Raw genomic sequence first — 24,519 nt, forward strand, 5'->3', positions numbered from 1 at the left:
GGCAGCAGTGCTAACCACTGAGCCACTGTGCCGCCTCATTAGAAAGAAAAGGAGGTCCACAAAATCATGAAGGGTATGGATAGCATAGATAGAGATAAGCTTTTTCCCAGGGTGAGGGCTCCAATAACAAGAGGTCACATATTCAAGGTGAGAGTGAAATGTTTAAGGGGGATACATGTAGAAAGTACTTTACACAGAGGGTGGTAGGTCCCTGGACCGTGTTGCCAGCAGAGGTAGTAGAGGCAGGCACAGTAGATTCATTTAAGATGCTTCTGGACAGATGGATGAGTAGGTGGGGAGCACAAGGATACAGATCCTTAGGAATTGGGTGATAGGGTTAGACAGTGGATTTCGATCGGCCCAGGCTTGGAGGGCCGAAGGGCCTGTTCCTGGGCTATTTCTTTTCTTTATTTCTTTGTTTGATATACAAGATAGTGCATGCACTATCATAAAGACTTGAAGTGATGTTCATAGAATTTTTCTTTCAGGTATCTGCTTCAGATCTCCCACACAAGAAAGTTGCAAAAATTCTTCTATGGATCACCACCTGGACATGATAGAGGGCTGTGAATTCTGATGATCTCTTGTGCAATGCCACTAGATGTTCTTGGTGATGGTATTAAGGTCAGCAAGAGATGCCAGACAAACTGCAGTTCAAGAAGTCCTCAACATTAAAATTGGCACAGGAAGACTATGCATCTCACTAGCTGCAAGAGCGGCAGCAGCAAAGTGATCCTGATCATTGTGATTCAACACATCACTTAAATCTGATCATCAACCCACCAAGACCGTGTGGACAATGTCAGTGCTTCAATATCTTCACATTAAACAAATCAAGCACTCGCTTCTATCAGTCAGCATTTCTCAAAACCTGTGGCGATGGCGAATAGGTAATATGCGAGTCCCTAGTGATGAGTTGTCTACATAGGTGCATGAATGTCATTGGGACAAGAGTTATGACAGAGGTGACTTTGGGTATCAGCATCAATGGCTGAGGGATCCTCTTATGCATACTTTCTGCTCAACTGATACGGGGAGGATGTTTAAAAAAAAAATGCAACAAACGTTTTGAGTCGAGGTGACCCTTCATCAGAGCTGAAGACTGCTCTGATGAAGAGTCATCTAAACTCGAAATGTTAGCTTGCTCTCTCTCCATGGATGCTGCCTGACCCGCTGTGATCTTCAGCATTTCTTTTCAGCATTGTGTTAATGACAAGGTAATTTGTTTTTAATGACACCATTTGAAGGATAAATAGTGGACAACATACTCGGGAGAACTCTCTGCTCTTTGAATGTAAACCATTTTACATTTTCTTGAGAGAGCAGCTGGAACCTCGATCAAGTATCCCACCTAAAAGGTGACATCTCCAACACAGTATCACACTGACACTACCACACAGGTAGTGTTGGCCTGGATTATGTAGTCAAGTTTCCACAATATATATCTTTCCTTGCCAAAACATATAACATTCAGCTTGAATGTCTTATCAGAAGCTCTCATCTGCACTAAGAACTGAACCTGTACTGCTTAATACATCGCAATACAACAGATCATTAAGAATTAAAAGACAAAGTGAAAAGGTTCTCAGTCAAGGACACTATTTGGGAAAATTGTGTCCAGGTAACTTATGCACACAGCTGTGTCCATAACAACGTCACCTTTACTTGTTATGTTCAAAATTATTTATATCTAGTTTAGGCAGTGAATGAGTCAGGTGTTCTTTAAGGAATATTAAAGTAATTTATAGCAATTATTACAAATACACAGCTTTCATTTCAACAGAGTGAACAAGTGAGGTCGTAGAATGTCAGTTTCATCAAATGTTTACATTGTTCATACATGCTGCAAATTAATTTAACACAACTAATCTAACAGTACGTAAATCCCTTAAGATTCATCCAACAACTTGCACTTTTAATGTAATATTACATCCCATGACACATACAGGCACAAACATCTACAGCACAGAAAACGGCCCTTCAGCCTTTTAAGTCTGTGTCAGTCAAAGACACCACCTAACTATCCTAATCCATTAGGAGAAAGTGAGGATTGCAGATGTTGGAGATCAGAGTCAAAAAGTGTGGTGCTGGAAAAGCCCAGCCAGTCAGGCAGCATCCAAAGAGCAGAAGAGTTGATGTTTCAAGCATAAGCTCTTAATTAGGAATAGATCCTAATCCATTTTCCAGCACATGCCATTGCGCCTTGCATGTCTTGTCATGGCAAGTACACATCTAACTACTTCTTAAATGTTATCAGGGTTTCGGCTTCCAACATTCTTACAGGTGGTGAGTTCCAGATTCCCACCAACCTCCAGGTGAAAGTGTTTTTTCTCACATCTCCTCTAGAGGGGGTGATGGCCCAGTGGTATTATCACTGGACTGTTAATCCAGAAAGCCAGATAATGTTCTTGGGACCTGGGTTCAAACCCTGGCAGATGGTAGAAAGGGAATTGAATAAAAATGGCATTAACAGTCTAATAATTACCACAAAATAATTGTCAGAAAAACCCATCAAGCTCATCAGTGCTCTTTCAGCATGGAAACCTCCATCCATCCCTGGTCGGGTCTTCATGTGACTCCAAAGCAGCAGCAACATAGTTGACTCCTAACTGCTGTATGAGCAGTAAATGCTGATCTAGCCAGCAATCTTATGAATAAATTAAAAAACTTTCTGCCTCTTTCCTTAAAGCTATGCCCCCAGTCATTGATCCCTCCACCAAGGAGAAAAGTTCCTTTCTATCTATCCTATCCCCCTCATCATTTTATACAATTCAATCATGTGCCCTCGCAATCTCCTCTGCTCTAACAAAATGAAAATAGTCTGTCCAATCTCTCTTCATTACTCTCAGCCCAGGCAACATCCTGGTAAACCTCCTCTGCACCCTCTCCAATGCTATCACATCCCAGATGTGGATTCCAGAAATGCACACAATACTCTTGCTGTAGCCTAATCAACATTTTATACAGTTTCACCATAATCTCCCAGTTCTTAAAGGCAAGTATCCCAGTGGAGCTCATAGTTAGGGAATGGATTTCGGAGCACGGACAAAAAAAAAATCAGTCTTACCATTAGGTTATTTGAGAAAACTTCTACTCATCCAGTACTAGATATCAAATAAGTAATCAGATAATTTATCAACAGTGAAGGAGACTAAATAAAATGTGGTGAGATAGAGCTGGACTTCAACAGAGTATTTGTGAAAACGTACAATATACTTTTCGCTGGCATTACAGGAGGGAATTTGCTCCGTTCTCACTGGCTACCTGCAACAGCAACTTACTGGTACCAATCCCCTGTCTTTTCCCAGCAGCCCTGCTTCAATTTCAAACAGTGATCCAAGTTCCTTTTTGAACGTCAGGATTGAAATTGCCTCCACTATGCTCCTTGGCAGCACATTCAGTCATTTATTATAATACAATATTTCTTCATAATGTCAATGCTTCCTTCTCTTTAAATCAATGCCCTCTGGTTCGTGATCCAACAATAATGGGAACAGTTTCTCCTTATCTACTTTGTCTGGACCCCTCATAATTTTGAATACCAAATCTCCACTCAGCCTTCTCTTCTCCATGAAGACTTTGCCAATCTACCTACATAATTGAAAGTCATCATCTACGGAATCATTTTTGTGAATCTTTCTGACAACCTCTCCACATTTTTCAAAACGTAATGGATGCATCCAGTTGATGCCAAATCAATGTTTATGTTTTACATAGCTTCCTTGCTTTTATGCACATTATACATAATAATAAAGCCCAGGATGTTGAATGCTTATTAATCACACACTCAATCTGTGCTGAGAACTTCAATGATTTGTACTTATATACCCCAGATCCATCTACTCCTGCACCCTTTTAAAAATTGAACCCTTTATAATGTATTATCTCGACATATTATTCCTATCAAAATGAATTGCTTCACACTTTTTTGCATTAAACTTAATCTGCTACTTGTCTATTCATTCCCACCAATTTATGTCCTTTCAAAGTTTACATTATCGTCCTCACATCTGACAATGCTTCCAAGTTTTGTGAAGTCTCCACCTTTTGAAATTGTGTCATGTGCACCAAGATCTAGGTCATTAATACATATCAGGAAGAGCAAAGATCATAACACCAACCCATGGGGAACTCTATCATAAACCTTCCTCCAGTCCGAAAAAACAATCAATCAATCACAACTCTCTACTTCTGTTGTTCAGCCATTTTTGTGCTCATGTTGTCCCTTTTATTATATGAGGTCTAAGTTTATTCACGTCTGTTGTGCTGCACTCCATCAAATGCCTTCTGCCTCTGTCAAAGTCCACGTACACCATATTAACAGCCTCATCAACACACAGTGTTACCTCATCAACCAGTTAAGTATACAGAGCAGCATGATGGCCCAGTGGTTAGCACTTCTGCCTCACAGCACCAGGGTCCCAGGTTTGATTCCAGCCTCGGGCAACTGCTCTGTGTGGAGTTTGCACATTCTCCCAGTGTCTGCGTGGGTTTCCTCTGGGTACTCTGCTTTCCTCCCACAGTCCAAAGAGATGCAAGGCAGGTGAATTAGTCATGCTAAATTGCCCATAGTGTTAGGTGCGTCGTTCCGAGGGAAATGGGTCTGGGTGGGTTACTCTTTGGAGGGACGGTGTGGACTCGTTGGGTCAAAAGGCCTGTTTCCACACTGTAGGGAATCTATTCTAATTTACCCTTAAATTCCCACTGGATCTCTTTAATTAACTGAACATTCATTATGTTCTGAATTATCATTTTTACGTTTCATCACTATGTAAAGTGCATCAACATCTTAAATACAATCAGCATATCTAAAGGGTCCTTCTCAATTTTAAACCAATCAAGTTTCTGAACTTCTAGCTCTTTCACTACCTGAACTGAAAATATCACTTACAATATGGGTCAATAGTGAGTCAGGGAGGAGGATGGATGGTAGGTGATCAGTAGATTAGTGAGAATGGGTTCAAAGGGAAGGACACTAATGGGTAGGTCCCATGGACAAGATAAGCTCGAGGAAGACATGAGGTTGAAATAGGAGAGAAACTAGACAAAGATAGTTTGAACACCCGTGCTCATGGAAGGGAAGGACATGACAGAGCAGCTGATCTAATTACCTCAATCTTCGTGACACCACAAGCGCTTCATGCGGCACAGTGGCTCAGTGGTTAGTACTGCTGCCTCACAGTCTCAGGGACCTGAGTTTGATTCCAGCTTTGGGTGACTGTCTGTGTGGAATTTGCACATTCTCTCCATGTCTGTGTGGGTTTCCTCCAGGTGCTCCGGTTTCGTCCCACAGTACAAAGACGTGCAGGTCAGGTGAATTGGCCATGCTAAATTATCCAAAGTGTTCAGGGGTGTTTGGTTAGGTGCATTAGTCAGGGGAAATGTAGAGTACTAGGGTAGGGAAATGGGTCTAAGTGGGTTACTCTATGGAGGGTCAGTGTGGACTTGTTGGGTCAAATGGCCTGTTTCCAAACTGTAGGGATTCTGTGATTCTTGGAAGTGAGGGTGGAGGGACAGCAGAGAGGAATTCGACAAGATGATTTGTGGTAGAGGAAGGGAGCCAGAGTGACTATGCTCCAAGTCTGCTTTTTCCCAACCTGCTTCCATACTCTTCAGTTCCCTTCAACCTAATGAATGAATCAATGTTCTCCTTACACGTATTTGTTTCAACCACTCCCTAGCTTTCTTGAGGAGGTGAACCTTCTCCTTAAATCACTGCAGATTGCATGGTGATCCTGCCTTCAGAAGGAATCGTGCTTTGATATAATTGAGATGTAGTTTAGAGTCAATTACTGTGTGGATCTAGAAGCATGGCCAGACTATGATTTAGTTTCAAAATGCACCCGCTATCATGGAGAAAAAAATACTGCAAAATAACAGCAAAAAATAGACTAAAACACTACCATTGCATTTTCTTTCCTCTGAATTCCTTCATAAGATGCTCCTTCTTCAGGTTGATTTATTCGAGGTGCCTTCCCTTCAGCAATTAGCTGCACAGCTTCCACCTGAAACAAACATATGTATTCAGGCTAGATTCAAAGTTCCTAAAAAAGGTTTGCAGCAAGCATGTGAAAAACCGATTCTTCCAGTGCAACATTACCAGCTTCCAGGGTTATATTACACTGCAATTATGGTTAAAGTGATGGACAAAAGATTCTTACACTAAAGCTTCCACTCAGGAGTGAATTCATATTTGAACTCAATAATGCATATCATTAAGTTAGCAGTGACTTTACAGCAAAATCTGTTTCATTTCAGCACCCAAGGAGTTTCAAGTACACTACATGCAATTCCTCACACAGGAAGCTGTTGTGGCTCAGATAAAATACACTCATTTTCTTTGGGGGTGTGTAACTCCTAAATCTAAACCCTCTGGATGTCAAAAAGGATCTGGGGTTGGATAAGGCAATAAAAGGAATCTCACCAGATACTGTGTTTTCAACATTGCAAAGGGTTAAGGAAGTTATAAAAAAAAGAAAATTAGGAAATCAAAGAGAATATTTAGTAGCAACCAAAATCAAGTAAAATCCAAAGTAGTTTCATGAATGCATAAAACACATTTTTCAATCCTCTCTTAGTACTCTCTGGTACTCAAGGACAGTAGCATTGTTTAAAAAGGAAGAAAGGGATAACTAACCTTGGTGAAGGGAAAATTTCTGTAAACTTGTCATTAAGTAAAACAGAGATTAACCAAAGAGAGGTTGTTAAGAGAAGGTTTTATCTCATTAATTTAATTTGTTTTGGGCAGGTAACAAGGAGAACTGATGAGAATGCTTAACGTAATCTAAATGGATTTTGGCAAGGTTTATTGACAAGATCCCATATGGCAGGCTGGCCATAAAAGACTTGTAGAATCCACAGAAATGCATCAAGTGGAATGAAATTTGGATCAGTGGCAAGAGCAAGGGATAATGGGTGATGGGTGATTTTGTGACAATAAGATTGTTTCTGGTAGAACTCTGCAGGGTTGAATGTTGAGTCACTTGCTGTTTCTGCTAAATAATAATAATTTAGATTTAATGTAGAGGACATGAGTGAGAAGTGATAGGGCATCTTTATGAAGGATATGAAAATTGGAAATAAGCCATTTACTGCAGGAAGGTGTCAATGGACTGTTTAGATGAGCAGAAACATGAGAAAGTGAAATTCAACTCCAAGGAGTGAAAGGTAACAGGCTGGACAAACAAGGCAAGAGAATACATTATAAATGGTTGGATACTGAGAAGCGTCATGATAGAAAAAGATATTAGAGTGCAAGATCACAGATTCCAGTGATCAAAAAGACACATATTTCCCTTTGTAGGTGGATTCTAATGGAATTGTATGTACACTTGTTAGAGTTTTGGTTATTGCATAAGGATGGAGGTGATTGTACGAGAGAAAGTGCAAAAGACATTTACATGGGCATTGCCAGAACAAAAGAATTTTAGCTCTAAAGAAAAACAGAAAATTCTGCAAAGAGTTGAGCACTTATTGACTTCCTAAAGCCTGTTCACCACCAGGATTGATAAAATCCTCCTCACTTGCATTTGTGGGTACAGCTCCAACAACTCTTGGAGCTCGATACTATGCAAGATAAACCAGCTTGGCTGACTGGCACCCCTTCTGCAGTGTTAAGCATTCAAACGCTCCAACAAATTAGACAGGTGAAATATATAGTAGTGTAATGTAACATTACCCACTTTCATAAGAAAATCAGAAATCCAGAGTATTCAATAGTGATTGGCTGGGAAGTGTTGAATTTCAAAGGGACTTGAGCATCATTGTTTGTACAAACATATGAATTAGGAGCAACAACAGGCCACTCGAGACCTTAAGCTCATTTTGTCAATCAATAAAGGTTATGGCATTCAATAACAATGTTAGTTACTTAAAGTTAACACTTGGGTAAGCATTTGAAAAGCCAAATGGTATGCTGGCCTTTATTGCTACAGGAGAAAGTGAGGACTGCAGATGCTGGAGATCAGAGCTGAAAATGTGTTGCTGGAAAAGCGACACATTTTCAGCTCTTTATTGCTACAGGACCATCTTACTGTAACTATATAGAGCCTTTCCCTGAATCAGTGTCTAGAACCGGGGCGGCACGGTGGCACAGTGGTTAGCACTGCTGCCTCACAGCGCCAGAGACCCGGGTTCAATTCCCGCCTCAGGCGACTGTCTGTGTGGAGTTTGCACATTCTCCCTGCGTCTGCGTGGGTTTCCTCCGGGTGCTCCAGTTTCCTCCCACAGTCCAAAGATGTCAGGTGAATTGGCCATGCTAAATTGTCCCTAGTGTTAGGTAAGGGGTAAATGTAGGGGTATGGGTGGTTTGCGCTTCGGTGGGTCGGTGTGGACTTGTTGGGCCAAAGGGCATGTTTCCACACTGTAAAGTAATCTAAAACCAGGAGGCACACTCTTAGAATAAGGAGCAGGCTCTTTAGGACTGAGATGGGAAACTGTTTCTTCATTCAGAAAGTGGTGAATCTTTGAAAGTCTCTACTTCACAGCTATAGGGCCCCGCACATTGAGTACATATAAGACTAAGATCATGAGATTGTGACTAATTAAAATATCAAGATACAGGGATATTGCAGGGAAATGGTGTGAACGAAGCTGAGCAGTCAAGATGATCACTGAACAGCAGAACAGCTTGAAGAGCTGAATCTTGGGTTTTATGTTTACTCAGTGTCAGCTTGGTAGGCAGGCCTATTCAGCATTGTTCCCAAACATCTGACGGCTGCATCAGGTTCTGGTTGCATACTAAAACCTTGGGCTCAAGACAGGATTTTCCTGGAGCAGGCTGGTACATTACTTCATATTCCACTGGACTTATCATAATGCCAAAGATGTTGCATGTATTGGAGAACAAGTCAATGTGCATTGCATAGCCAGCTCTGTACCAAGAGCCAGTACACAGACACAGGCCCACCTTGCAGCTGTGAGTGCCAAAGTGTACTGCAGCAACACACCAAGCTTCCAAGAAAAGCAACTTCAAAACCCATATTATTGATCACCCAGAGGGTCAAGGGCAGTAGACAGATGATAACTTCACCAACTGCAAGTTTGCTTGTAAGTTACATAACATCCTGATTTGAAACTTTATCATGGTTCGCTTATGTCACGGGGTCAATATCTTTGAGCTCCCTCCCTAACAGCACTGTGTATGTATCTAAAACACGCGACTGCAGAAGTTTAAGGCAGCAGATCAGGGCAGTTAGGATTGCAAAATATATTTTGGTCTAGGCAGCGATGCTTAGATCTGGAGAATGAATTTTGAACATGCCCTTACCATTGCAGAAATTCCTTCAGGGTACAGGAAACGGTTGTACAGTGAGTCAACAGTGTCATTCGGGTCAATATCACATTGCCTCTGCAGAAGAATTGGGCCAGTATCCAGGCCTTCATCTGCCCAGAAGATGGAGAAACCTCCGACCTTATCGCCATGAATAAGAGTCCTGCACACAAAGGATCAAGGGTTAAGGGTTTATCTATATAATCTCTGTGGCTTGATTTTAACTACCCCATCTCAGAGAACCGAGGCAGAGTTTCTTCAGAGTTGCACGTTGGCACATGTGGCTAGCACTGCTGCTTCACAGTGCCAGGGACCAGGGATTGATTCCAGCCTTAGGCTATTGTGTGGAGTTTGCATGTTTTCCATGTGTCTGTGTGAGTTTCTGCCAAGTGGTCTAGTTTTCTCCCATTGTCCAAAAACACGCAGGTTAGGTGGGTCAGCTATGCTAAAAGTTGTCCCATAGTGTCCAGGGATGTGCAGGTTAGGTTTGTTAACCATGGTAAAAACCCCATGCGGAGTTATGGGGTTTGGTTGGGTCTGCTCTTCAGAGGGTTGGTGCAGACTTGATGAGCTGAATGGCCACTTTCTGCGCCGTAGGGATTCTATGACTTGATTCTCTGATTCTTTGGGGATGCACAGTAGAGATACGCACTGGTAGAAAGGAAAGACAGTTCTGTCATGAATGTGCAGATTAGATGTGTTAATGACACCAGAACCCAAGACCTGCCTGAGGTCAAAATAAGGGGTCAGTTTCAGTTTAACAAAATCTATAGCCTGCACCTGGAGAGGTCCAGCAGTTAAGTTCATACATAAGTTTCATGGAAAAATGTTGGGCAAGAAGTGGAAGGTAGCACCTTTCTCGTTGAATCGTAGAATCCGGACAGTGTAGATGGAGACAATTCAGCCCATCAAGTCTGCATACGCCCTCCAAAAAGTATCCCACCCAGATCCATCCCTCACCCTATCCCCATACCTCCATAGGTATCATGGATAATTCACCTAGCTTCATATCCCCTAGACACTGCAGGGCAAATTAATATGGCGAATCCACCTAACCTGCACATCTTTGGACTGTGGACAGAAATCTGAGCACTTGGCAGAAGCCCATGCAGACATGGGGAGAACATGCTAATTCTACAGTGACGGTCACCCAAGCATGAAATTAAACCTGGGTCAGGTGCTGTGTTACTGTGCCTATCATTTATGTGCTTCACAAGTATGGGCCTCCCTTTCACCAGCCAAAACGCTACCCTCCGATGCAGGCTCCCTCCCCTAATCATTGTCTCCTGCTTTGTAACAATCCTAATCTCCTGCCTATCTCCCACATCCCGTTTATAGCCTGCCCACTAACTCCAACACCTCCCTCCCAGCCTCCAGACACTGCTAGCCCATCCCATTCACTTCAACATTAGCCTCCACTCCCAGCAAATTAAAGCCCATATGTCCCACCATCCACCCAAATGAAAGCCTGGAGTCGCTGTTCTAGCCAAGTTGTCAGGTGCCAATCCCAAACTGATGCCTCCAGTCGTTATTGGCCAAGTTGTCAGGATATCGGCTAGCAGGCTGGAGGTACCACAACAATTTTGCAATGAAACCCTGGAGTGAAAACCAATAGCATTTTCACATGCCAGAATTTTTTACCATCTACAGGCCATTTCTCATCCTCGCTTTCTCCTCATTTACACCAGAGAATGTATGTTTTCCAAATCATAACCTACAGGTCCTAACCAGAATTTAAAGATCAGAAACTAAAAACTTCATTCTTTTTGTTTAAGCGATGATTGGTATCCTGTGCTGCAATTGCGTGCTCACAGATGAGTTATCACATGGAAAGACAGAGTTATGACTGAAATATCTGCTATATATTTTTGAAATGTATTGGAATAAAAAGCCAGAAAAACAACATCCAGCATGATAGATACAAACAATTCTTTCCATCAATAAAAATCTGGGTGGAGAGAAAGGGAAGAAGATATCTGTTCTAAATTTAGCATGTCTCTAACTCTGTTTCTGTGTTCCATTCAGTAATCATTTAAAGCTAATCATTAGTTGTTGCCTTCCAAATCCCTGCTCATCTTCCCTGCAACACTTGGTGTGAACCTCCATCCCATTATAATATTTTAAGAGTATTTCCAAAGTTACAAATGACATCTCATATGAATCACAAAGCGATGATTCCGTAAGAGAGTCATTATGTTGAGCTGTTGTTTAAATAATCTGTGGGACAGCTGTCCCAGTTTTGGCACTGGCCCCCATACATTAGAAAGGAATACTTCACAGGGTTGACAGGTCTGGGTGCCATCTGTCATTTTGGTATCTGGAACAGGTGGGGGTAGTCTGTCCAATTTTACTTGTTTTGCAGTGATTTGGACCAACTGGGTGGATTTCCAGGCCGTTTCAGAGAACAGTTAAAAGTTAACCACGCTGCTATGGATCTGTAGTCACATGTAAGCCAGGTCAGGAAATTTCTTTCCCTAAAGGAGTCAGATAAGTTTTTTTTATGACAAACTACGATTGTTACTGGGACTAACCTTTAATTCCAGATTTATGGACGGCTTGACTTCTATTAATTAATTAAATTTAAAATTCCACTAGTTGCCCTGGGGTAAAAAAACAAGTCTTCCAAATATTTAGCCTCCGACTCTACTAGTTCAGTGACATTATCACTAAGTCACTGACCCTGTGAAGATATTGACCTTGTCTTCATGCCAGTATACCCTCCACTGTTTGGCATTGCACAACTATACTGCTCAATGAGATTGATTCAAAACAGATCCATCAGCACTTGCTGATTAAAGACATTCAGTTTGGGTTTCACCAGAGCCATTCAGCTCCTGACTTTATTACAGCCTTAGTTTGACCATTGATTACAAACTGTATTGGACGAGCTACAAGAGCAAGTCATATCCTGAGTAATTCATATCCTGATTTTCCAAAGCCTGTCCACCATCTCCAAAGTACAATTCAGGACTGTGTTGGCTGGATTATTGTAACTCCAACAAGGGTGGCACAGTGGCTAGCACTGCTGCCTCACAACGCCAGAGACCTGGGTTCGATTCCACCCTCAGGCGACTGTCGGTGTGGAGTTTGCACATTCTCCCTGTGTCTGTGTGGATTTCCTCTCACAATCCAAAGATGTACAGGTTAAGTGAATTGGCCATGCTAAAATGCCCAGAGTGTTCAGGAATGTGTAGGTTAGGTGCATTAGTCAGGGGTAAATATAGGGGAATGGGTCTGGGTGGGTTACTCTTCTGAGGGTCAGTGTGGGCTTGTTGGGCCAAAGGGCCTGTCCCCACACTGTCAGGATTCTATTTTTTAAATGAAGTCAAGAAGCTCAAGACCACTCAAGCAAAGCAGTCCACTTGAATGACACCTACCTAACCAACCAACCCAAGGGTAACTAGGATGAGCGGCAGTTGATCATGCACAATACCAGTGTACAGTCAAAGAATAAAAATAAAAGGATACATCAGAAATTTAAGTGTGGAGTTGGAGGATGCAAACCTAAAGAACCAAACACTTTTGACAGGAGCACAAAAGCGTAGTCAGCGGCATCAGTCCAAATCAAATGAACAATTTATCAAAAAAGTTGCATTTTGGATTCTCCAAGAATTCAGCAAGAATCTCAGATTTAACAATCCAGTCAAAAGAAGAAATATTTACCAGCAGAGGACCCAACTGGCTTTATCCTTCAAAATTGCAGCAAATGAAGCATATGAGTTGCAGGGTATTCCTATGGAAGTGAACACCCTTGCCAGTTTGACTGAGTTTGGGTAATACCATTTGTACGCAGGCATTTGCAGAGTCTACAGTGGCCCTGGTTTCTCGCTACGGATGCTGCCAGACCCAGTCAGAAGTCAACTTACATCTGGTTTGGAACAGTTAAATTGCTTAGCTACATCAAAAACATAACCAATCAAAATAAACATCTGATTAAATGGTCATCTGTTTCTAATAGAGGTTGCTACCAGCATGGCCGTATCACTGATCACAGAACCAGTTTTTAACAAAATTCATTCTGGACTCCCGCCCTTAAAGTTTGTGCAAGGCTAGACCGAGAACCTATACCAGGGAACCTTTTCAGATGAAGGGTACAACTTCAATTCCAGTCTCTTATGAAAAGCAGCTGGTCAGTTACCAATGACTGTAGTAAAAGGCTCTGGCCCAAGCTGGATGGGATGAAATTGGTTGTGAGAGATCTACCAGGATTGGTTCAACATTTTTCAATTAGAAAATGGCTTCCCGTGTGAAGTCTTCCAAGAAGCTCGAAGGACTATTACAGGAGCTAAGATCATCTCACATATTGACTATGAAGCAATTCTATGATTCTTCAAGGCAAACACAGTGCCATTTGCCTTAAGGACAGAAATAGAGGCAGAAATCAATGGGCTTGAAAATGAAAAAAACAGCCTACAGCCTTGCTAGGTACCAAGCTGTCACTGTTCTTATTTGGTTAAAGGACTACTCCACATGCAACTATAGGGATAGCAGCAGCAGCAGCAGAGTTGCTAATGGATAAAAGACTCCCACCAGATTAACTGTAATCTTCCTGGCAGGAAGAGTGGGTGGCTTGAAATGGCATCAGGAACGCTGATCCTGGATTCAGACTCTGCCAAGTGAGAGAAACTGTTTGATAGAGGGGATGAAGTTTGGTGTAAGAATCATGGAAATAGCCTCAAATGGGTACGAAGTATGTGCCTCACGGAACATGATTTCCTTGAATGGAGCTGTTAACCTGGTCCAATCAGGGAGCCCTGGCTGACACAAACAGAAGTGTCGTCCTACGCTCCTGATCTTTGGGCACCTGGTACGGAGGAGGGAGGGCAGGTCTGAAGACCTCCTCGTGGGTCTGCTCCTTGGCCTGGCCAAACTGGCCATAAACAGGTCCAGGCAGCGGTACCGTGGAGGGGGTCGTTAGGGCCGACTGCCTGCCCCTCTTCCGCGGTTACGTTAGAGCCCCGGTGTCCTTGGAGAAGGAACATGCAGTGTCCACCAACACCCTGGAGTTGTTCAGGGAGTGGAGTGCATTATTTCCCCCTCCAACTTTATTTTGATTTAATCCCTGCCCTCCCCTTTGATGTGAAGGGCACTGCTTGTCACTGGCCACTCGGGTGTTTCCTTTCTTCCTGGTGGTGGAAATTGAATAAAGATTCATACACCTTGTGTCTCTCACTGTGTCTCACACCTGCACACACACAACATGGGTGCTGTGGAAAAAAATAAGCACTACCGCAGTTAGGCGGTAGTGTGGGGGTAAGGAAAAAAAAAGAGAAGTGTCATCCTACGCTCCTGATCTTCGGGCACCCAGTACAGAGGAGGGATGGCAGGTCTGAAGACCTCCTCGTGGGTCTGCTCCTGGGCCTGGCCAAACTTGCCATAAACAGGTCCAGGCAGCGGGCCGTGGAGGGGGTTGTTAGGTCCGACTGCCTGCCCCTCTTCTGAGGTTACGTTAGAGCCCAGGTGTCCTTGGAGAAGGAGCACGCGGTGTCCACTAACACCCTGGAGTTGTTCAGGGAGAGGTGGGCGCTGCAGGGAGTGGAGTGGAGTGCATTATTTCCCCGTCCAACTCTATTTTGATTTAATCCCTGCCCACCCCTTCACTGTTTGATCACACAGCATTGCCCTTTGATGTGAAGGGCACTGCTTGTCACTAGCCACTCGGATGTTTCCTTTCTTCCTGGTGATGGAAACTGAATAAAGATTCATGCACCTTGTGTCTCACACTTGCACACACACGACATGGGTGCTGGGGAAAAAATAAGTACTACCGCGGTAATGTGGGGAAAAAAAACAGGAGTGTCAGACATCCTGAAACCCTGAGTGCTGGTTCTGAGGGAGCTAGATCAATGTCAAGGACTTTACACATGTAAGTAAAGGGTGACTTGGTGATGGGATATTGGCCCCTGTGGAGTTAATTCATATATGGTTAATCTGCAAGGGGATACAGTTGTCGGAGTGTGTGGGATGGAAAAGACTTGGCAGATGAAGCTTAATATAGGAAAGTGTGAGGTCATGTACTTTAGAAGGAAGAATAACAAAGCAAACTATTGTTTTAATGGAGACAGTCTCCTCAAAGAAAAAGCAGCAGAGAGGGATCTGCGTGTCCTTGTGTATGAAACACAAAATGTTAGCATGCAGGTGCATCAAATAATTAAGACGACAAATGGAATTTAGGCCTTTTATTTGCTAATCAGTTGAAGTTTAAAAACATGGAAGTCTTGTCACAACTGTACAGAACATTGGTGAGGCCGCACTTGGAGTACCATATACAATTTGGGCTCTCGTATTTAAGAAATTATACTGTAGCCTTGAGGCAGTTCAATAGAGATTAAAGAGGATGATTCCTGGCACAAAGCGGTTGACTCATCAAGAATGGCTGACCAAGTTAGTCCTTTATTCATTTGAATTTAGAAGAATGAGAGGTGATCTGAGGAGGCTTGACAGTGTAAATTTTGAGATGTTTCCACTAGAGTAAAATCTTGAACTGATAAAAGGGGACATTCATTGAAAACTGCAAAGGAATTTCTTCTGTCCGATGGTAATGGATGTCTGGAATTCTTCACCTCAGACAATTATGGAAATTAGATCACTGGAAATAGTTAGAGGAGGAAGATAGATTTTTGAAAAAAAAGAGAAGTGTCGTCCCATGCTCCTGATCTTTGGGCACCCGGTACGGAGGAGGGAGGGCAGGTCTGAAGACCTCCTCGTGGGTCTGCTCCTGGGCCTGGCCAAACTGGCCATAAACAGGTCCAGGCAGCGGGCCGTGGAGGGGGTCGTTAGGGCCAACTGCCTGTCCCTCTTCCGCGGCTACGTTAGAGCCCAGGTGTCTCTGGAAAAGGAGCACGCAGTATCCACCAACACTCTTGAGCTGTTCAGGGAGAGGTGGGCGCCGCAGGGAGTGTAAGTGCATTATTTCCCCCTCCAACTCTATTTTGATTCAATCCCTGCCCTCCCCTTCACTGCTTAATCACACAGCATTGCCCTTTGATGTGAAGGGCACTGCTTGTCACTGGCCACTCGGGTGTTTCCTTTCTTCCTGGTGGTGGAAATTGAATAAAGATTCATACACCTTGTGTCTCTCACAGTGTCTCACACCTGCACACACACAACATGGGTGCTGTGGAAAAAAATAAGCACTACCGCAGTTAGGCAGTAGTGTGGGGGTTTAAAAAAAATAAACAGGAGATTTTGATGTGAAGGGCACTGCTTGTCACTGGCCACTCGGGTGTTTCTTTTCTTAAAAGAAAGAAAAAAAAGGAAAGTGTCGTCCCACGCTCCTGATCTTCGGCACCCGGGATGGAGGGGGGAGGGCAGGTCTGAGGACCTCCACGTGGGTCTGCTCCTGGGCCTGGCCAAACTAGTCATAAACAGGTGAAGGGGGTCGTTAGGGCCGACTGCCTGCCCCTCTTCCAAGGTTACGTTAGAGCCCGGGTGTCCTTGGAGAAGGAGCACACGGTGTCCACCAACACCCTTGAGCTGTTCAAGGAAAGGTGGGCACCGCAGGGAGTGGAGTGCATTATTTCCCCGTCCAATTCTATTTTGATTTAATCCCTGCCCTCCCCTTCACTGTTTGATCTCGCAGCATTGTCCTTTGATGTGAAGGGCACTGCTTGTCACAGGCGACTTAGGTGTTTCCTTTCTTCCTGGTGGTGGAAACTGAATAAAGATTTATGCACCTTGTGTCTTTCACTGTGTCTCACACTTGCACACACACAACATGGGTGCTGGGGAGAAAATAAGCACTACTGCAGTTAGGCGGTAGTGTGGGGGGGGTTAAAGAAAAAAAACAGGAAAAATAAGAAAAATAGTGGAAAGTCAGAAATGCTGGCAAAAAAAAGAAAAAAGATAAGTATCAGACATTATGTTCATGCTGACAGCTGACTCTGAAGAGGCAGTTCTAAAGTCAAGGACTGTTCATGTGTTAATAAAGGTTGACTTGGTAATAGAATGTGGACCTCTGTGGAGTTATTTAGATGTTATGGGGAGAATGTATTGGTAATCAAGGCACATGGCAATATGTTTTACACAGTAAAATTAATGTTTTGAATGATTCAGCAAAATAGTTAGTTGTTTGCCTTTAGTCCTGCTCTCCAGAATAAAATACAGTTTCATTGGGCTTCTTTAATAAACTCTCAATCTTTTTCTTATAAACAAAGCTCACTTGTAAAAATGAGTGACAAAACTGGCTTACACCTAATCTATAATGTGGATTTGGAACTATATCCCTTTTGATCCCTATGCACATGCCCACAACACAAAATACAACAAGGTCTCTGCAAGAATAATATTTTTAAAAGACCAGAAGAGAAATAATTATATTGGTTACTGATCTGAATATCAAAGGATAGAATTTGATTTCTATTAGCCCATGCAAGATCTTCCAGACAAGGCTTCAGTTTGGATGGCAATTAGGCTGGATCCAAATCCTTGGATAGTTGTCACAGTTCAGCTTTTCAGTGTTTACAAAGTAATCAAAATACTGAGGTGCAATAACTTAGTATCAGGTTTCCCAGTATTTAAACCAAGAGAGCCAGAGAGAGAATCTAGCAGCTGTATCGAATTTTTGTCTCCTCTTCCTAGGCCCCTAAGATTCGTTAAAACAAAGTCATGTGCAGCGGATTTTGCTAAACAACCGTCTACACAAAGTGCCCTGTAGCCTCTTTCAAATCCAGATTTGCCAGTAATTGGTGGCAGTAAAGCCTATCACCTTCTGTAATGGGTACATCTACGTATTGATGAAGAAACTTTTCTTGAACACATTTAACAGATTCCTCCCCATCCATGTCCTTAATACTATGGCAATCCCAATCTATATTTGGAAAGTTAAATCCTTTAATATTACAGACCTATTATTCTTACTGATATCTGAGATCTCCCTACATATTTGATCCTCAGTTTCCTGTTAACTACTCGGGAGGCCTAGAATACAATCACATCAAGGTGATTGTCCCTTTTTTATTTCTCAGTTCCACACATATAGCTTCACAGGACTGTTCCCCATGCACATCCTCTCTAAGTATAGCAGTGATATTTTCCTGCGTCAAAAACACAACCCCCTCCACTCTTGACTCCCTTTCTATCCTTCCTTTCATATGTATACATATGTCTGAACACTGCCAGTCCTGCCCTTCCCACAGCCATGTTTCTGTAATAGCCATGATCTCCCAATCCCATGTTCTCATCCATGCCCTGAGTTCATCTATATTACCTGTCAGGTTTCTTGCATTGAAATAAATGCAGTTTAATTCATCAGCTTTCCCTCGTTCTCTGCCATGCTCTTGCCAGCCTGATCTAATTAACTTGCTCCCTTCAACCTCCTAAACATCATCAACCTTCTCTCTTTTCTTATTACTGCTTAGGATCCCCCCTCCTTCCATACTGCTTTAAAGCCTACCGAGTTGCATGAGCAAAGCTTCCTGCCAGCATATTGATCCTCCAGTTAAGGTAAACCTGACCCATCTGCACAGGTCACTTTTGCCCCAGAAGAGGTTCCAATGATCCAAAAATCTAAATCCCTGCCCCCTCCACTGCCATTCACTAATCTACCTGAAATAAAAACCTAAAGAACTGTGGATGCCGTAAATCTGAAAGAAAAACAAAAGTTGCTGGAAAACCTCAGCAGGTCTGGCAGCATCTGTGAAGAGAAATCAGAGATAACATTTCGGGGCCGGTGACCCTTCTTCAGACCTGAGGAATTAATCTGCCCTATCCTCCTGTTCCTACTCTCACTAGCATGTGGCACCAGAAGTAATCCAGAGATTACTGACTTTGACGTTCTGCTTTTTAACCTCTTGTCTAACTTCCTACATTTACTCTGTAGAACCTCATCCCTTTGTCTACCTATGTCATTGGTATCAATGTACACAATGACCTCTGGCTGCTTACGTTTCGCTTTGAGAATTTGCTGCAACCGCTCTGAGGCATCCCTGATCCTGGCACCAGGGAGGCAACACCCATCCTGATGTCTTTCTCATGGCCTCAGAATCACCTATCTATGCCCCCGACTGGACAGTTCCCTATAACAATTGCTTGTTTGAACCTTGACAAACCCCACACAACAACCATGGTGCCCAACACCTGGTACTGGAGGATTGGAAAGAGGCAAATGCTGCTCCTCTTTTCAAAAAGGGCAATAGGGAAATCCCTGGCAATTACAGACCAGTCAGTCTTACGTCTGTGGTCAGCAAAGTTTTGAAAATAATTCTGAGGGATAGGATTTAATACTATTTGGCAAAGCATAGTGTGATTAAAGGCAGTCAGCATGGCTTTGTGAGGGGCAGGTCATGCCTCACAAATCTTATTCAGTTCTTTGAGGAAGTGACAAGACAGGTCGACGAAGGTCGAGCAGTGGATATGGTGTATATGGACTTCAGCAAGGCATTTGATAAGGTTCCCCATGGTAGGCTCATTTATAAAGTCAAGAAGTATGGGACACAGGGGGATTTGGCTATCTGGATTCAGAATTGGCTGGCTGACAGAAGGCAGAGTGTGGTTGTGGATGGAAAGTATTCTGCCTGGAGGTCAGTGTTGAGTGGGGTCCCGCAGGGCTCTGTTCTTGGGCCTCTGCTCTCGGTAGTTTTTATAAATGACTTGGATGAGGAGGTTGAAGGGGGCGGTTAGTAAATTTGCAGCTGACACAAAGGCTGGAGGTGCCACCGATAGTATTGAGGGCTATTGCAGGCTGCAGCGCAACATGGACAGGATGCAAAGCTGGGCTGAGAAATGACAGATGGAGTTCAACCTGAATAAATGCAAAGTGATGCATTTTGGTAGGTCGAAATCGAATGCTGAATATAGGATTAAAGACAGGATTCTTGGAGGAACAGACGGATCTTGGTGTGCAAGTACACAGATCCCTCAAAGTTGCCACCCAAGTGGATAGGGTTGTTAAGAAAGCATACGGTGTTTTGGCTTTCATTAACAGGGGGATCGAGTTTAAGAGCCGTCAGGTTTTGCTACAGCTCTACAAGTTCCTGGTGAGACCACACTTGGAATATTGTGCCCAGTCCTGATTGCCCTACTACAGGAAAGATACAGAGGCTTTGGAGAGGATGCAAAGAAGGTTTACCAGGATGCTGCCTGGACTGGAGGGCTTGCCTTATGAAGAGAGGTTGAGTAAGCTCGGGCTTTTCTCTCTGGAGAGAAGGAGGAAAAGAGGTGACCTGATTGAGGTATACAAGATAATAAGTGGAATAGATAGAGTCAATAGCCAGAGACTTTTCCCCAGGGCAGGATTGACTGGTACAAGGGGTCATAGTTTTAAGATAGTAGGAGAAAGGTATAGTGGGGACGTCCGAGGAAGGTTCTTTACGCAGAGAGTTGCGAATGCATGGAATGCGTTACCAGCAGTGGTGGGGGAAGCAGAGACATTGATGACATTTAAGCGACTGCTGGACATGCACATAGATAGCAGTGAGTTGAGGGATGCATAGGTTAAATTACTTTATTTTCCATTAGGATTAACCCTCAGCACAACATCGTGGACCTAAGGGCCTGTTCTGTGCTGTACTTTTCTATGTTCCATGTTCTATGCACTGCTATTTTCTTCAGAGAGGTCATCTCCCTTCAACAGTGTCCAAAAGTCTATATTTGATTGAGAAAGGGATAGCCACTGGAGACTCCTGCAATATCTTCCTACCTCTTCTGACAGTCACCCATCTTCCTGACTGTACCTGTGGTGTGACCAAGTCCCCGTAGCATCACACGCTGCACCTCCTGTAGGCTCCTCAATGACACCAACTGCCTCTCCAGCTGAATCAAACAGAATGACATGAGCTGCAACCAAACACACTTCTTGCAGTCAGAGTCTCCAGGGACACTTAACTGTTTTCTGATCTCCCACATCTGAAAGGAGGAGCATACCACTTCAGTCACTGTTATCTTTGCCCCTTTAACAATTAGCGAATGTAGACTTGCCTTAAACACCCAATGTCGCTCAAATCCCAGAGTTTGCACACTGTTGCTGCTTACACTCTGCTGGCAGAACCTAATGCTCACCTTTATACTATAAGGTTTGAAAGAAGCCACCCTTAGTACAACCTCTTAAAAAAAACTACTTTCCTTTACCACAGTTTTAAATTTTAAGTATGCAAAAATTACAGTTTATGTTAGAGTCAAAGAGATGTACAGCATGGAAACAGACCCTTCGGTCCAACCTGTCCACGCCGACCAGATATCCCAACCCAATCTAGTCCCACCTGCCAGCACCCGGCCCATATCCCTCCAAATCCTTCCTATTCATACACCCATCCAAATGCCTCTTAAATGTTACAATTGTACCAGCCTCCACCACTTCCTCTGGCAGCTCATTCCATACACGTACCACCCTCCACGTGAAAATGTTGCCCCTTAGGTCTCTTTTATATCTTTCCCCTCTCACCCTAAACCTATGCCTTCTAGTTCTGGACTCCCCCACCCCAGGGAAAAGCCTTTGTCTATTTATCCTATCCATGCCCCCCAATTTTATTAACCTTTATAAGGTCACCCCTCAGCCTCCGACGCGCTAGGGAAAACAGCCCCACCCTGTTCAGCCTCTCTCTATAGCTCAAATCCTCCAACCCTGGCAACATCCTTATAAATCTTTTCTGAACCCTTTCAAGCTTCACAACATCTTTGCAACAGAAAGGAGACCAGAATTGCATGCAATATTCCAACAGTGGCCTAACCAATGTCCCGTAAAGCTGCAACCAGACAGCCCAACACTTATACTCTGACTGATAAAGGTAAGCATACCAAACACCTTCTTTACTATCCTATCTACCTGCGACTCCACTTTCAAGGAGCTATGAACCTGCACTCCAAGGTCTCTTTGTTCAGCAACACTCCCTACGACCTTACCATTTAATGTATAAGTCCTGCTAAGATTTGCTTTCCCAAAATGCAGCACCTACCTCACATTTATCTGAATTAAACTCCATCTACCACTTCTCTGCCCATTGGCCCATCCGATCAAGATTCTGTTGTAATCTGAGGTAACCTTCTTCGCTGTCCACTACACCTACAATTAGATTAGATTAGATAAAGGAGCCATGATTTGTAAGTTTGCGATGATACCATGGGATCTTGATCAGCAGGGCCAAAGGGGCGAGGACTGACAGTTGGAGTTTAATTTAGATAAATGTGATGTTGCATTTTGGTAAGACAAAATGTGATGTTGCATTTTGGTAAGACACAGTTAATGGTAGGGCCCTGGGGAGTATTGTCAGAGACCTAGTGGTACAGGTATGTAGTTTCTTGAAAGTGGCATCACAGGTAGGGTAGTGAAGGCGGCATTTGGTATGCTTGCCATCATTGCTCAGACCATTGACTATCGGAGTTGGGACATGAGGCTGCTGCTGTACAGGATATTCTTGAGGTCACTTTTGGAGTAATGTGTACAGTTATGGTCACCCTAATATCAGAAGGATATCATTAAATTGGAGACTGTGCAGAAAAGATTTACAAGGATGTAAATGAGACTAGAAGGAGACTGGATAGGCTGGGACTTATTTCCCTTGAGTGTAGGAAGTTGAAGGGTAACCTTGTAGAAATCTTGAGGGGTTTTGATAAGATAAATAGCAAAGGTCTTTTCCCTTGGATAGGAGAGTTCAAAACTAGAGGGCATAGTTTAAGATCAGAGAGGAAAGATTTAAAAGGGACCTGAGGGGCAGCTTTTTCACACAGAGGATTGCGCATGTATGGAATGAACTGCCAGAGTGTTGATGCAGATATATTACAACATTTAAAAGCCATTTGGACAGGCGTATGAACCGGAAAGGTTTAGAGGGATATGGGCGAAATGCAGGCAAATGGAACTAGTTTAGTTTGGGGAACCTGGTTGGCGTGGATGAGTTGGACTGAAGGGTCTGTGCTGTATGACACTATGATTCTACATAGCTCAATCATTTAGCTCAACGTACAAACAAGAATCAAGTTTCAAAAGCAAAGGAAGCAAGACATCAACTTTGTAGAGCTTTCCTTACCCAGACCTACTTACAATTAACAAAGACATAGAACATAGAACAGTACCGCACAGAACAGGCCCTTCAGCCCATGGTGCTGTGCCGACCACTGATCCTCATGTATGCACCCTCAAATTTCTGTGACCATATGCATGTCCAAATTAGGTCCCCTCTCCTCCTCTTTTTCTCCAATGAAAAAAGTCCAAACTCAGTCAACCTCTCTTCATAAGATAAGCCCTCCAGTCCAGGCAGCATCCTGGTAAACCTCCTCTGAACCCTCTCCAAATCATCCACATCTTTCCTATAATAGGGCGACTAGAACTGGACGCAGTATTCCAAGTGCGGTCTAACCAAATCTCTCAATAGTTTGACAGATTTGAGAAACACTCAGGTTAGACATGACATTGATTTGTCAAATGTAGAGGATATTCATTGCATATCCCATGAATCCCAGTTCATCAGCAGAGCTTCCTTGAAACAATCTTGAAATGTTATACTCCCAACTACCTAATTCCCCATATCCCTTCCAACAAAGGTAGGAAGAGAGATGGGGATTCAAGGCAGAAATTCAGGGAGCTCGGGTGGAAGCTTAGAGCTAGTTATCTCTGGTTTGTTATCTGTGCCATGTGCTAGGGAGGTAAGGAATAGGGAGAGGAGAGTTGTTGAACACGTGGCTACCGAGATGGTGCAATAGGAAGGCTTTTGGATTCCTGGATACTCCCTACTGCTGTCTGTAATAAGTGAAAGAAAAATAAGGTGGTAGTAACATTCCCTCCCAAACACGCAACCATGACAATCTAACAGGTATTCAATAGCAATGAACCCATTTGCACACTTCCTGGAACAGGATCAGAGTAACAGTGATAGCAATCAATTTTAATAGGTGTTCAATAAATCTACCTGTTCAAATAGAGATGTTTCCTTTAAAGAGGCATGAGCACACTAATCAGAGCAAATACATCTCCTCATCAAGAAGCAGAGTGACATTAAGGCAAACACAGTAAATGTGCAATGATATTATCAATATACAATTACCTTATTGGGATAATAAGTTAATGATACAAATATCAGATATTGCTCCACTTGACTGAAAACAAATTGCAGAAAAACCTAAACGTTGACAAACAAACTTCACTGATGCTGTCACTTCAAAAAGGTCATTTTGTCATTTTCTTTTTGAAGACAGGTTGTAAAGGTACAGATGCCGAAGTGGCCACGGCACATAGCCTAATTCAACAATCAGCGGAGGCCTTTAGGCTTTTGTTAAACCTGTTGTAACAATGGAAGGGGAATGGCCAGTTCTCACAG

The 24,519-nt window shown here is 43.2% G+C and overlaps 1 protein-coding gene across 1 annotated transcript in view; it reads right to left on the reverse strand.

Annotated features, from left to right (window-relative positions):
* LOC122561527 (mitochondrial 10-formyltetrahydrofolate dehydrogenase-like) overlaps positions 1-24,519 on the reverse strand; it is a 141,582-nt gene that overhangs the window by 91,273 nt on the left and 25,790 nt on the right. Inside the window, exons 4-5 of the mRNA XM_043713262.1 lie at positions 9,269-9,434; positions 5,904-6,005 (exon numbers count right to left, since the gene is read on the reverse strand). Coding sequence (XP_043569197.1) covers positions 5,904-6,005; positions 9,269-9,434 — 268 coding nt within the window. The remainder of the gene's footprint in view (positions 1-5,903; positions 6,006-9,268; positions 9,435-24,519) is intronic.

The sequence above is a fragment of the Chiloscyllium plagiosum genome, chromosome 23 (genome assembly GCF_004010195.1).
Source record: "Chiloscyllium plagiosum isolate BGI_BamShark_2017 chromosome 23, ASM401019v2, whole genome shotgun sequence".
NCBI classification, from domain to species: domain Eukaryota; kingdom Metazoa; phylum Chordata; class Chondrichthyes; order Orectolobiformes; family Hemiscylliidae; genus Chiloscyllium; species Chiloscyllium plagiosum.